This window comes from Mesoplodon bidens (genome assembly GCF_964165515.1).
Source record: "Mesoplodon bidens genome assembly, chromosome: 6".
Taxonomy (NCBI): Eukaryota; Metazoa; Chordata; class Mammalia; order Artiodactyla; family Ziphiidae; genus Mesoplodon; species Mesoplodon bidens.
Window position 1 is genome coordinate 77909596 of NC_138162.1, and position 15536 is coordinate 77925131.

Below are 15536 nucleotides of genomic sequence, written 5' to 3' on the forward strand. Positions count from 1 at the left end.
GATATCATATGACATTTGTCTTTCTCTGTCTGCCTTACCTCACTCAGTATTACAATCCATCCATGTTGCTGCAAATGGCATTATTTTGTTCTTGTTTATGGCTAATATTCCATTGTATATATGTATCACATCTTCTTTATCCATTCCTCTGTTGATGGACATTTAGGTTGCTTCCATGTCCTGGCTATTGTAAATAGTGATGCAATGAAAACTGGGGTGCGTGTATCTTTTCAAAGTACGGTTTTCTCCAGGTACACGCTCAGGACTGCGATTGCTGGGTCATATGGTAGTAGTTCTAGTTTTAGTTTTTTAAGGAACCTCCATACTCTTCTCCATAGTGGCCGTACCAATTTACATTCCCACCAACAGTGCAAGAGGGTCCCCTTTTCTCTACACCCTCTCCAGCATTTATTGTTTGTAGATTTTTTGATGATGGCCATAGTGACCGGTGTGAGGTGATACCTCTTTGTAGTTTTGATTTGCATTTCTCTAATGATTAGTGATGTTGAGCATCTTTTCATGTGCTTTTTTGGTCATCCTATCAGGGGGATCTTTGATGATTAAATGAAATAATGTCTGTAATGCAATCATCACAGTATAAACATCACCGTCAATGAGGACTGCTAGCTTTATTTTTTTTTAAGTATCTTTATTGGAGTATAATTGCTTTACAATGGTGTGTGTTAGTTTCTGCTTTATAACAAAGTGAATCAGCTATACACACACATATATCCCCATATCTCCTCCCTCTTGCATCTCCCTCCCTCCCTCCCTCCCACCCTCCCTATCCCTCCCCTCTAGGTGGTCACAAAGCACCGAGCTGATCTCCCTGTGCTATGCGGCTGCTTCCCACTAGCTGTTTTATATTTGGTAGTATATATGTCCATGCCACTCTCTCACTTCGTCCCAAATGTGTGTGGGAGGATGTTGAAAAGAAAAATAAATCTCCTAGAGATATATGGTGGAAAAGTTCCCCGAACTCGGATGGGGGTTCCTTTTTGAAAGCATTCTCCCTCCAGCCACCACCCACACACCTACACAGGTTTTCCTCAGAGGGAGGGCCCTGACCTCCTTCCTCTGCTTGCTTCTGAAGCTGCTGGTGGCAGGAGCTCAGTTGCTGCCAGCTCTCTCAGCAGCTGTGACTTCCGGTCCCCAGAACTAATAGACCTGGCAGCACACTGCTTGCTTCTCTCTTCCCCTGCCAGTTCAAAGTGCTACTCTTTGTGCTCTGTCTACAACAGTCTTTGTGCCTCAGGTGTCACTTATGCAGGGAGAGACGAGGGTTAAACCCAAGTGTTAGACCCATAAGGCAGCCATTGCTCAATTCCAGAGAGAGCCTGCCACTCTGCTTGCCTTTTATTAGAAACAGGCAGCCTCCTTGTCTAAAAACAGCCAAAGTGGGAAAGCATGGAAGTGGCTGAAAAGGAGAGAAGACAGAAAGAAAGCAACAGATCCTTCTGAAAGCCTCCTGTCTGGCAGGGTAGGTTAGGAAGGTGGGTGGTAAAGCATTCTGGATGCAGTGACCATGGCCAAGGGCTTCCCAGTTCTCTGGGTCCATACTTTGCGGGAGGGGTGGGGGGGGGTCTTGTAGATGTGCCCGTACACTCAACCAAGGAGCTTGGCATGAAGGAGATGCTCATCCTGGCACAGGCATGAGACTTGCTGCAGGCCGACACTATCCCAGCTGCAAATAGGCACCCCAGTGCCAGGGTTTCAGAACTCCAGACCCTAGAGCAGCCTCCACCCGCAAGCCACCCCAGCCAGAGTTGAGCTTTTCCAAGAGGGGCATGTGGCCTTGCCTTGATCATCCCATCAGAAGTGCCTGAGTCATGCTGGGGTGGGCCTGCCCATATGCAGAGTGTGTCTCTAGGACTGAACAAGTATTTGTAGCCTTTAAGTGAGACTAGGCTATACTTGTCGGTTGTCTCTGCAAGTAGAGCTTTCCCGTCCACATTTGTTATCATCAGTCAGTGTTCCGGTAGCTAAACTTAGACCAGCAGAAAAAGAATTCTTTCCAAAGTGTTATGATAAATCTGTCTATGCCAGCAGACCTCCTCAAACAAACACCCCCTCCCCCCACCCCCAGGAAACAAGCAGAGTCCCGGAGGTAGAAGTCATAGTGATACTCCAGGTAGTTTATACAGAAGAGCATTACCCTCTGTCTGCCTTTCTTTCACTTGCATGTTCTGACTTGGTCCTCTTGATGGCCCTGGGAGGTGGGCTGGACGGGGACTGCCATTCTCACTTTCAGAGGAGGAACCAGGACCCTCAGGGTCATGACTTGCCCAGCGTTGTAACTAATAATCCGAGAAGCAGGGCTTGTATTCAGGCCTCCACACTTAGTCCAGATGCTTCCTAGGTTTTACCCACATGGCATTCAGTCCATGTCTAAAGGGCAAAAACCTCCAACCGTGAAGCAGACTAAAACGTGGTAGGAATTTGAGCAAAAGTTAAAAAACAAAAACAAAAACAGAGAGATTCCAGTTAACCTTGATGATGGGACCATTTTTCTTTGCATGGCCCAGCAGTCATGATTTTGAATCCAGAGAGGGAAATGTAACCCTAACACACTGTTGGCCAGGCATTAACAACATTTACATAGTCATAATAATATAAACTCTATGTATTGATTTTCTAATTTTAGAATCAATCCATGGACAAAGCAGGAAAAATTGTTTATAGCTACAAGATAAGAATAAGGTAATATAAGTATGAATAGCCAAGACAAAGTAAAGATTTTTAAAGATCTTTTTAAAGTATATCTAATATAAAATGAGAGAGGAAAGCAGGGACAAAGAGTAAATAATATGGGAAATTAAAGATATATGGTTTGTGGTTGATGGACTAGAAAAAGTTATTAAGTATATGATTTACAGTTACACAATAAATAAAATATAAATAGCAAATGTTGGGAGGAAGTACGAAGTAGGGGTAGGCAAACATCCTTTATATTGAATCAATAGATGTTGCCTTGGGTTGAGAATATATTTTATTCCCTGATTCATCAAAAGATATGAAGGGAACCGTCAGAAGGGCTAAAAAGAGAAATGGTGAAAGGTGCCGCCTTTGGGGAGATGACTGGGGTGCAGGTGAGAGCAGGAGGTTGTTTATTTCATCATAAGTCATCTGTATTGTATGATACATTATGATACTACTTTGACAAAAAAGAAATTAAGGCAGTGAGAGGATGACTTTCAAAAGACAGAAACTGTGCTTTTAAAAGACAAAAACCATATGTTCTCTGAGCAAATACCCTCACGAGAATTAGCTATAAAACACTCATTAGGTCTGCAAACAGAAATCAGAGTGTTCCAGGCTATAAAATGACTGATGTCTGTTTTCAGCAGTCCAGCCAGGCTAATGCTCTCCAATGAAGCCAAACTAATGTTGCTGGTAACAGAAAGGAGCATTTTTGTAAATGATAGAGAAGCCTGTGTGGCATCAGAGAACCATTAATGTCAGCTCCCAGAGGGAGCTGGGAGGACATAAAATTCCCCCTCCTTGTACTGCTCTTACCTGTGACAAGTTTGTGATGTGTGCAGAGACCAGAACACAGAGCAGCTGAAGAATATTGGCAGTTGCTCTGCTTTTACAAGGGAGGAACAGAACTAGATAGATTAACGGTTTCCTGAGCGCCTTGCTGCAAATTAGGTGCAATTAGCCCTCAGACAGTCTGACTTGAGGGAACTGTGGCAAAACTTGATGGTGCAGAACCCAGGCAGCCAGCCAGACTTTTAAACCCATTCACGTAAAATTGCTTCTAGACATGGATCTTCCCAAGCTACAAGGCTGAGGAATGGCAAGCCCTCTGACTGGATCCCTGGGTTTTGAAGGCATTCTACCCAAGAGAGATGCTCACACTTATAAGTGACCCCTAAAATGGAATCTGGAAAACTCTCAGCCAGAGAAATTAGAAATTGATTCCAAATAGGCTTGTGCCCAGGAAATCAACAGTGAGTAAGAAAATAGGGCAATAGCAAGAATATTTCCCAATGTCAGAACTGAAGAGAAATGAACATGAAATTGATCAGTGACATAAACATTTAAGTGAAAATCCCCTTTTTTTTTTTTTTTTTTGGCGGTACGCGGGCCTCTTACTGTTGTGGCCTCTCCCATTGCGGAGCACAGGCTCCGGACGCGCAGGCTCAGCGGCCATGGCTCACGGGCCCAGCTGCTCCGCGGCATGTGGGATCTTCCCAGACCGGGGCACGAACCCATGTCCCCTGAATCGGCAGGTGGACTCTCAACCACTGCGCCACCAGGGAAGCCCGAAAATCCCTTTTTTAAAAAAAATTTATTTATTTTTGGCTGTGTTGGGTCTTCGTTGCTGTGCGTGGGTTTTCTCTAGTTGAGGCGAGCGGGGGCTACTCTTCGTTGCAGTGCGCGGGCTTCTCGTTGTGGTGGCTTCTCTTGTTGCGGAGCACGGGCTCTAGGCACGCGGGCTTCAGTAGTTGTGACACATGGGCTCAGTAGTTGTGGCTCGCAGGCTGTAGAGCACAGGCTCAGTAGTTGTGGTGCACGGGCTTAGTTGCTCCATGGCATGTGGGATCTTCCCGGACCAGAGGTCGAACCCGTGTCCCCTGCACTGGCAGGCGGATTCTTAACCACTGCGCCACCAGGGAAGTCCCGAACATCCCTTTTAGAACATATCTTACCTTTCTACTTGGGGCATCTTCAAAGAAGGAGGAATTTGCTGTCGGCTAGGGATGGATTTATTTAGGTTGGATGGTTTATTCTTACATCACCTCCCTACTCTTTTGATAATTGCTCTTCATTAATTTTTTAAGTAGCAATGACATACACATTCAAAGTATAGCATAAAGGTTCTTAAAGCCCAGATAATACTTTATGTCCTTATGTGAAGCATTTTCATGTATAACCTTTACTAACCTCTTTGCTAAAAGTAACATAACGGAATGTTAAAATGAAATATTTTTACTATCAGTTTCACCAGAGACCCAAAACAAAAGCAAGGTGTGAGACTGCAGAACATGCAAAGGAAGTGGTCAAAAACCGTTAGTTGACCACCACCTCCACTCCCTAAAAGAAGTTAGAGAAGCCAAGAAGAGTTGGCAGTTTGAGTGTGATCTTTGGAGAGAGCTGTCAGGGAGTGTGGGTGCCTGTCCCAGCCCAGGGAAAGGGACTTCAGTGGGCTTCGGAGGGCTTGCTATTGTGTCCCATGGAGTATAGGAGACCTGGGTGTGTCCCCTAGTGTCTGACTCATGCCTGAGACCCCAAAAACTCCAATGGCAGAGCCCGGAAAGTGTGCTGCTTGGAAATGGTCTATGCCACTCACTCACTTCTCTCCCTTCTGTGCTTTATTTTTCTCCTTGGTGCTTTTGACCAATGTAATATGTATTTTAAGTATTTTTCTCATTATCTGTCCTCCTCAATGCTATGTAAGTTCCATGAGGCAGAGATCTCTGTTTATTTTAATCTCTGCTGCATCCTGGCACCTAGAATACAATGTGCAACAATGGCTGTTTGTGTTGTACATTCGTTATCACTCATCACTCCAACAATCCTGCATGTTTGGTATTATTCTCATTTTACATGTGGGAAACTGGAGTTCAGAGGGGTTAAGAAACTCATCCAGTATCACACACACAGCTAAGAGGAAGAGCCAGAATTCAAAGCCAGTCATCTGATTCCAAAGTTCATGCTTTGCCTGGAATGCCTTATCTGCTCAGGTATCCGTTTCCCTAGAGTGTATTCTCATTCTTTCTTGGGCAGTAGGTAGGACCTAATCTAAGAGTTTTAGGCAAGTAAAATGCCAGTTCTGTACTCTGATCTCACTGAGTACATACTGAATAATGAAGATAACAAATATTTTTAAAAGATGAATCAATTGGTTATATAGCTTTTGCTATTTTTTAACATCTATTGGAGTATAATTGCTTTACAATGGTGTGTTAAATTCTGCTTTACAACAAAGTGAATCAGTTATACATATACATATGTTCCCATATCTCTTCCCTCTTGCGTCTCCCTCCCTCCCACCCTCCCTATCCCACCCCTCTAGGTGGTCACAAAGCACCGAGCTGATCTCCCTGTGCCGTGCGGCTGCTTCCCACTAGCTATCCACCCTACGTTTGGTAGTATATATATGTCCATGCCACTCTCTCACTTTGTCACAGCTTACCCTTCCCCCTCCCCATATCCTCAAGTCCATGCTCTAGTAGGTCTGTGTCTTTATTCCCGTCCTACCCCTAGGCTCTTCATGACATTTTTTTTTCTTAGATTCCATATATATGTTAGTATACGGTATTTGTTTTTCTCCTTCTGACTTACTTCACTCTGTATGACAGACTCCAGGTCCATCCACCTCACTACAAATAACTCAATTTCATTTCTTTTTATGGCTGAGCAATCTTCCATTGTATATAATGTCAGATTATTCTGAGTGCACTTAATGGGACTTTATAAATGCCTGATTATTTATATAGAGCTATATATTTATATGTCATTTTGTTTTAAGTATTAAAACATTGGAAGCTTAAATAGCTTTGTTGTTCTTGTGAACTATTAGATATTCATTATTTTTAATAATGAATATTTATTACTTTTTTTAACTGTGGTAAAATACATGTAACTTACCATCTTAACCATTTTTAAGTGTACAGTTCAACAGTGTTAGGTACATTCACATTGTTGTGCAACCAATCTCCAGAACCTTTTCATCTTGCAAAACTGAAACTCTGTACCCATGAAACAACTCCCCATTTCCTCCCTCCCCTCAGCCCCGGCAACCACCCTTCTACTTTCATATCTCTGTGAATTTGACTACTTACATGAGGAAGTAGGTGGAATGATACCACCTATAGGCTACTGTGAAAAATGCTGCTGTGAACATGGGTATATTAGTTTTAGGGTTACCATAACAAAGTACCACAGACTGAGTGGCTTGAACAACAGAAATGTATTTTCTCACAGTTCTGGAGGCTAGAGGTCCGAGATCACTGTGTCAGCAAGGTTGGTTTACTCTGAGGCCTCTCTCCTTGACTTGTAGACGGCCGTCTTCTCCCGCTATCTTCACATGGTCTTTTCTCCGTGTGTCTGTGTCCTAATCTCCTCCCCTTCTTATAAGGACACCAGTCATATTGGATTAGAGCCACTCCAATGATCTCACTTAACCTTAATCACCTCTTTAAAGAACGTATGTCCAAATACAGACACATTCTGAAGTACTGGGGGTTAAGAGTTCAAGATATAAATGGAGGGTTGGGGGAGGCACACATTCCAGCCCATAACACTGGGGGAACAAATATCTGAGACCCTGTTTTCCGTTCTTTGGGATATATACCCAGAAATGAGATTGCTGGCTCATATGGTAACTCTTTTAACTTTTTGAGAAAGATAGATATGTGGCTTATAAAGCATATTTTACCTACTTACTTTTCCTCAAACCTTTCTGGCCATGATAACTCTTCTCAAACAAAAGATCTCCACAGCTCACATCAAGCTCACAACAATCCTGCATGTTTGGTATTATTATTCTCATTTATTCTCAAATCCTGCATTTGTTTATTATTCTTCTCAAATCTTTATTATTATTCTCAAATGTTTATTATTCTCAAATCCTGCATTTGTTTTTGCTGGTTTATATGATGATTTTCAAGCTCCTAGATACATTGGCCTCAGCTCCCTCAATTTCTGCAGTGGCAAATTTCTAAAATTTCATCACAGATGACCATAGAAAAAGTGTTTAATTGGAAAACAGAGTTTATATCCTAGTTTATATCCTATTCAACTGCAGTGTGACCTTGGGCAAGTTACTGTGCCTCCCTGGGCCTTAGTCCCCTCATCAGCGAAGTAGGGATGTTGGGCTGACATATACACAGAGGGGCCAGGCAGAGGTGATGCAAATGGGTAGAAAGGCCAGGTGTGACACCGAAGAGAGCAGTGGGGACCCTGGGGAACCAGAAAGGACATGCCGCAACCTCATCGCTACTCAGAAATGTGGGCTCAGAGTTGCCTGCTCTTCTCGTTTCTCATAAGAAGCTGTGGAAAACTGGGTTTGGTAGGAATTTCCTGTTTCTTAATTTAGCAATCATTCAAATTAAAAAAAATCTCCTTGGGCCCAAAACACACTTCTCCCAGCCAGACTGGCTCTGTGGGCCAGCAATTTGCATCTTCTAGGCAAAGCATCCTCCAGGATAAAGGTCCCCTTACCTCTGCTCGTACTTCAGCAGCACTGGCCCTGTGACACTGCTGATGGTCCCCAGGCTTCCCCAGCCTGCAAGCAGCATCTCTCCACCTCAGGCCTTGAAATCGCAGAGCCCAACTCTCTCATGTCAGTTCAACTAGAATTTTTTTCTCTATTAGGAAAAAGAAGATGTTTTCTGAATGACCGGCAAATAAATCGGGGGTTTATTCAATACAGATAATTCTAAAATGTATGTAACCTAAAAATATCTATTCCATCACATTTCTGATATTTCTAATACTGTGTACTGAGAGATCAAGTTTAGAATCATGACCCTTGGTGGGAATATACGTTGGTGCAGCCACTATGGAGAGCGGTATGGAGGTTCTTTAAAAAGCTAAAAATAGAGTTATGTGGTACATATGATTCAGCAGTCCCTCTCCTGGGCATATATCCAGAAAAGACAAAAACTCAATTCAAAAAGATGCATGCAACACAATGTTCATAGCAGCACTATTTACAATAGCCAGGACATGGGAGCAACCTAAATGTCCATCAACAGATGAATGGATAAAAAAGATGTGGTGTGTGTATATATGTGTATTATGTATGTATGTATGTATACACACACACACAATGCAATATTACTCAGCCATAAAAAGAATGAAATAATGCTATTTGCAGCAATATGGATGGACCTAGAGATTATCATACTAAATGAAGTAAGTCAGACAAAGACAAATATCATATGATATCGCTTATATGTGAAATCTAAAATATGACACAAATGAACTTATCTACCAAACGGAAACAGACTCATAGACATAGAGAACAGACTTGTGGTTGCCAGAGGGGAGGGGGGGGAGGGAGAGGGATGGACTGGGAGTTTGGGGTTGGTAGATGCAAACTATTACATTTAGAATGGATAAACAACAAGGTCCTAATATATAGCACAGGGAATTATATTCAATATCCTGTGATAAACCATAATGGAAAAGAATATAAAAAAGAATGTGTGTATGTGTATAACTGAGTCACTTTGCTGTACAGCAGAGATTGGTACAACATTGTAAAACAACTATTCTTCAATATAAAGAAAAGAATCATGACCCTTAGGTACCTCATGAAACTTTTAAAAAACTTTATTAAGATATATTTCACATACTACAAAATTCACCCATTTAAAGTATATGGTTTTGTGGGTTTAGTGTATTCACAAAGTTGTGTAACTGTTACCAGAATTTAAATTTAGAATGTTTTCAATGCTTTAAAAAGAAACCCCACACCCAATAGTAGTCACTCCCTATTGCCCCCTCACCCCTGCCCCTGGCAACCACTAACCTCCTTCTGTCTCATAGATTTGCCTCTTCTTACCCTTCACCTAAATGGAATCATACAACATGTGGTCCTTTATGACCAGCTTCTTTCACTTACCGTGTTTTCACGATTCACACATGTTGTTGCATATATCAGTGCTTTGTTATTTTTCATTGCAAAATAATATTCCACTGTATGAATTATTTATCCATTCATCAGTTGGTGGACATTTGGATTATTTCCACATGTTGGCTATTATGAGTAATGCTGTGAACATTCATGTTCAAGTTTTTGTGTAGGCATATATTTTCATTTTCCTTACGTATATACCAAGGAGTGGAGTTGTTGGGTCATATGGTTTTGAAGATACACCAAACTGTTTTCCAAAGTAGCTGCATCATTTTACATGCCCATCAGCAATGTAAGAGGGCTCACACTTCTCCACATCCACCCCAACACTTTATCATCTGTCTTTTTTATTATAGCCGGCCTAGTGGGTATGAAGTGGTATCTCATTGTGGTTTTGATTTGCATCCCCCTAATGACTAATGATATTGAGCATCTTTCCATGGGTTTATTGGCCATTTGTATATCTTTTTTGGAGAAATGTCTATTCAGATCCTTTTCCCATTTTTAATTGGGTTACTTGCCTTTTTGTTTTTTTACTGCAAGTGTTCTTTATATAATCTGGATATAAGTTCCTATGAGCCTCATTTTTGTCCCACAAATTTAAGGATGCTCAGGATATTCTGCTTACTAAGATAGATAGGAATTATTCTAATACATGTGAGAAACAGTGTAAATAACAGGAGTTTTTGTTTTTTTAAATATGCTTGTTTGATTTTATCAAATTTGGCCATATGCTACTAAGGAAATCTGGTATTTTTTCTGTAATCATATTATATCTTAGCTAAAAGAATCGATAAATGTACCTATTAAACCCCAAAGAATACTCTAATTTTTTTTCTATTTTAATTTAGTCTTAACCATGCTAGTGGCTCACTCATCGTTTCCAAAAATAAAACAAATATTAGATTGAAAAATACTTGCAAAATGGATTTACTCCTAGGGAGGTGAACTCTGTATCACAAAAGGACAAGAAAAAGAGAAGGATTACTTTTTGCTGTATTTTATACTATATGTGGTGCTATTAAAAATTAAATTTAAAAAGAAAAAGCACTTCTAGAATATTCTTGGTTATACCCTTAATCTTAGGATGGAAATAATTAAAAATTGTAAGGAAAAACTCACACAAAAAGAGGTAAACTTAGATTTGAACCTCATCAAATAAATTATATGTTTACAAAATAACCCAGAAGACAGTAGAGATTTTTTTAGTTGTATCAAATGTGAACCATACATATTTTCCGACCACTTTGTTTCTTGCTTTGATGTTTAAATAGATAAAGCATTCATCTCTCTCACAAGGCTTAACCAGGCAGGACTGTTCTCTACCCATGGGATTAGTGAGTGACATCTTAGCAGTTAAAAGGCAAAAGCCAATTAAAGCCCATCACTGCATCCTTGCTCTTGATCCAGAAGATAACCTGGGCAATGTTCACTACCACACAGTGCCTCTCCAAACAGCATCCCTTGAAAGCTGATGGTTTATTTAACCCAAGAAATCTGTGGAGGTTTACAATATAAAATCATCAGCTCAATGGAAAAGGCCACATTCACCCTGCTCTTTAAAATCAATCAAAACAGACTCTGTTTCCCACATTATATAACCCATCTTGGGTTTTTGAAAAGCAAGAGGACTTTTTATCTGTGTCCAGAACTTAAAGAGAAAATATATCAAGCCAAGGTGAAGTGGCTTTCATCTCTGAATGTCCACATTCTCAAATATCACCAAATGGAAGACCTATGGGAGATCCCCCCTTCTCATTCCTCTTACTGCTAGTCTGGATTCTTACAATTTTGCATTATGTGTTATATAAATGAACCTGATTGAATAAGATCCACACAATTCTTTTGAGAATTTTTTTTAATATTGAAAACCTCAGAATTTCTATTTCATGTATCTTCAGTTAATAGGTAAATATGTTCACAAGTAGAATTATGTGTAGTCCCCAGACTCGGGGAGGGCAATAGTCCTCAATAGTCTCCTGTCCAGCTGGGAAGCTCAGACAAGAAGCCCAGAGGATGACTTAGATGGAGAGTTTTCAACAGGGTGAGCTCAGAGCTCAGCCCCAAGGGGTGGCAGCCCTGGTGATGGGGAGTGAGTGAGGAGGCCAGTCTTCTGCACTCGGGCTCTCAGCCCTAGTGCCCGCTGCCAGGTTTGTCCCACGTGGCTGACAGCTAGCCCCCTAGCCCACCTCTTCTAATATCAACGTCACACTCTTCCACCATTGCTTGTAGATATTTTGTTCCTGCAAAAGCATCACGTGGAAATTTCCACAGGTTAAAAACATAACTAATTTTTATTTCAGTGGGGGAAAGATTATACATTCCTTCAATCCTTCCTTCCTTCAATCCTACAAGCCCAGGAGGTTGGGCTTTCACCAGCCCCCCATGCTCCTTTGAGAACCATGGATGTAACTGAACCTTTCATGCCAAAAAGAAAAAGAAAAAAACAATAGAAAGAAATCATCGGGAGGGAGGGAGACGCAAGAGGGAAGAGATATGGGAACATATGTATATGTATAACTGATTCACTTTGTTATAAAGCAGAAACTAACACACCATTGTAAAGCAATTATACTCCAATAAAGATGTAAAAAAAAGAAATCATCACTGCTAATGAGGTACAAGGTTATCTTCTATAAGCTAGCAAAGCATCAGTACTGTTGAGAGAAGAATTTAAACAGCGAGAACTAACTGTTCAGAGTCAGAGATGACTGGTGGGCCTCTAAATTCCCAGCAGTCTCCCCTCACAAGGCGTGGAGACCACAGATCACCTCTCAGAAGTGTGAAGTGTCTCACGCGCTGAAGTAGACAGAGAAAAGGCACTGTCAGTAAAGCCAAATCCTTTAAACTCAAGTGAGCATCTCTATAGGTATAACCATATTTCCTTCAAACGCCCTAAATTTGTTTTCTTGCCCCAAAGCTTTCCCACCTCAGCCACCACTTTGGAGAAGTCCTTGGATTTTGTTCTGAAGGCCACATGCTCATCATTCTTTTTTTATTTTTCCAGTAAAGGGTTACCTTCCAGTTCAACATTTACCTTGGAAGAGGGGACCATCTACTTGGCTTCTGAGCCAAATGCTCTGGAAATGCAGGATGATAATGCCTCCGTGCTTGATGTCTATTTAGTAAGTAATTTCTGGTTTCTTCCCCTTCCCCTCCTGGTTTACAAATGGGCCTGGGCCATGGCTCACACAAGAACAAGTTCTGTAAGATCAGACATACTTGGGTTTTAAAAGAAATAATAGCACCCTGTCACTTCTACAAATGGTGTGTCTTTTCACAAGCCATGTCGTCCCACAGTTCCTACAGAACAGCGCACAGAAGAGTATCTAGCATAAAATCCTAAATCACTGTATGTGATGAGAACAAATCCCCTACTGTTGAAGCCAAGTGGGGCGCCTCAGTGTCATTGCCCACAGAGTTATGTCTTCTTTGACTCAACTGTATCCACTTGCGTGTGAATCTTCTTCGCCTTGGGCTTACTCCCTTGATAAATTGGTAGCCTAAGAGGCACAGAACCAGGTTATGAGAAGAACCTGAATTCAGTGCCAGATGATCTTGACTCCCTCCCTCCCTCCGTTGTCACCAGCTGTGTGATCTGGGCAGAAACTTCTCGTTACTGAATTAAGTCATATGGACTGTGCCCAGGCCCTAGCTTGGCTAAGGCCCTCTGCCTCAGCTGGAAAACGTTTTTTTTCCATTCGGGTTCGTGTAGCCAAATAATGAAGCTGAAGCTGAGATCAATGCGGCACAAGCTTTATTCAATGGCCAAAAAATGGAGAAGCGAGAACTTAGTTCACAGATCAACTTCTCACCCACGTGGTGAAAAGGACTTTATTTTAAAGAGTAAAGACAAAGGGAGGAGGAGTGAGGCTCATGATGGAGAGGCATGTGCATTAGTCCACCTGGGAAGGGGCAGGGCTTTTCGAGGGAGTGGGGTGCCACTCTCTTTTTATCCTTTTTTGGTCCTTAATTTCCCGTCGTGGCCACCAGTAGGTGTATCATTTAATTCGCTAATGTAGTAAAATCAGTGTAGAGTGAGACTCAGGGTCTGTCAGAGGTCAGATTTGTCGCCATCTTGGTCCCTGCTGGTTCCATCTGATTTTTTTGTCTGTCTCTCCCTATAACTTCCTTTCTTATCCCCAGATCCTGTGACGTAAAGATTTATGTTAACTCCTGCTAAAGGTGGGGGGTTGGTGGGTTTTGAGCGAGGACCTGGCGCAGCTCTGGCAACACTCTGTGTGTCCTTATTGGCCAAAGGAGGAAACTAACACCTGCCCTCTCTACCTCACAAGGCTGCTTGGAGGATCATGAGTGATCACTTAAGGGAACACCCTTTAGTGCGCCTCAAGTTGTCTCTGGAGGCTTAACTGAATTGTTAGGTGAGGCCTAGAAAGATACCCTGATGGTCTGGACTGCAAAAGAGGAGACTATTTTCCTTACAAAGTACATCTCACGCCCATTCTCCACGCCCTTTCCACCTGCACAAGGTCTCGTGAAACGGGGAAGTGCTGATTCAGAGTTTTCTACTTTTGAAAGCTTTGCCGAGCCTGAGCCAACACTCTCCATCACTCTCCATGTGCAGGCTCCACCATGGGCATCAGCAGCACATCTCCACGCCCCCACCCTCTGCTTCCCCGTATCCCCTAGCCTTGCACTGTATCTCCTCAAGTGTCCCCTGCAGGACATCAGTCCCAAATTGCTACTCCTCAGCCCAAAGCCTTCCAGCGTCTTCCCACCTCTGCCAGAGCAACATCCAAAGCCCTTAAGGCCCTATGCCTGTCTGGTCTCCCCGCCTCTCTAACCTCCTGCCTTGCTCTGTCCTTGCAAATGCTGTTGCGGTCACACTGGCCTCCTGGGCATTCCTCCCACAGACCAAGCACATTTCTGCCTCAGGACCTTACTGTTTCCATCTGGACACTTTTTCTCAGCTGTCCCATACTTGCTTCCTCCCTCCCTTCAGGTCTCAGCGCAAACATCTCTTTCTCAGATGAGCTTTCCTTGACCCCCTGTATAAAACAGGAACCTCCTCCCCACCAACCATTGTGAGAGGATTTTTTTTTTTTTACACCGCAAATATCCCAGTTGTGGCACACAGTCTTTTTGCACTGAACAATACTCCTCCCCACACTGCCTTCACTTTTTTAAAAAAGTAGGTTATACTGCAAAATCCTTGCAGAAGAGTTGGCTCCCCTCCACAACCAAGAAGACAGGGAATTAACTAGGAAAAAATATACAGTATTTTTAAATTTTTCATCTGGAAGTAGAAATCAGGAAAGCTGAAAGACCAGGTGAAAATCTCATCTTCCTGAGCTGAGGGTTCATACCACTTGCGTGTATCTTTACAAAAACCAGATTTGCACCAGCCGGGGGCCTGTGACACTCCTGAGTGGAATGTAAAATCACAAGGTAGTTAAATGGCATTGCTGGCGCCAGTTCCTTATCTGTTATCCCTTATTCCTTTGGTAGAAAAGTTATCTTATTCATTGTTTTGATTGTTCCTCCTTGGTACTGTCAGTTTTATTTCTAAGAATGTTGCTATTTATTTGGTTTTACTAGTGTCTAACTTTATTGGGTTTTTTAAATGTCTTTATTTGAAATTGAAAAGCAAAGCACTTTGGAAAAGGATAATGCTTCCTCAGAAGCCATAGGGAAAAGCCACAGCATTTAATTGTTGCTTGTATTGAGAGCATTTGAGGACCAATTAGAAATATCATGGGCCTTTAGAACTGAAAGAGATAGTGGTGGTGGTTAGCTGGCTGGTGTGGTCAGCTGACCAGTCTTCCTAGCACAGCGTTTGTTGTGATTCAGAAGCATTGGAGGACAGGAAAGGAGAGGGAGGTCGGGCTGTAGGAGGGTAACCAGACAGTAGAAACTTTTCTCACCAAGCTTGGAGAAAAACTAGTTTCATCTTATTTTATAGCTAATAGCAATAAGCTGTGAA

General features: G+C 42.1%; 1 protein-coding gene across 2 annotated transcripts in view; it reads left to right on the plus strand.

Annotated features, from left to right (window-relative positions):
• The window catches only part of PIP5K1B (phosphatidylinositol-4-phosphate 5-kinase type 1 beta), a 327228-nt gene that overhangs the window by 291509 nt on the left and 20183 nt on the right, over positions 1-15536 (plus strand). For both annotated transcript variants that reach the window (XM_081238182.1, XM_081238181.1), the window contains exon 14: positions 12600-12717. In XM_081238182.1, coding sequence (XP_081094308.1) covers positions 12600-12717 — 118 coding nt within the window. The remainder of the gene's footprint in view (positions 1-12599; positions 12718-15536) is intronic.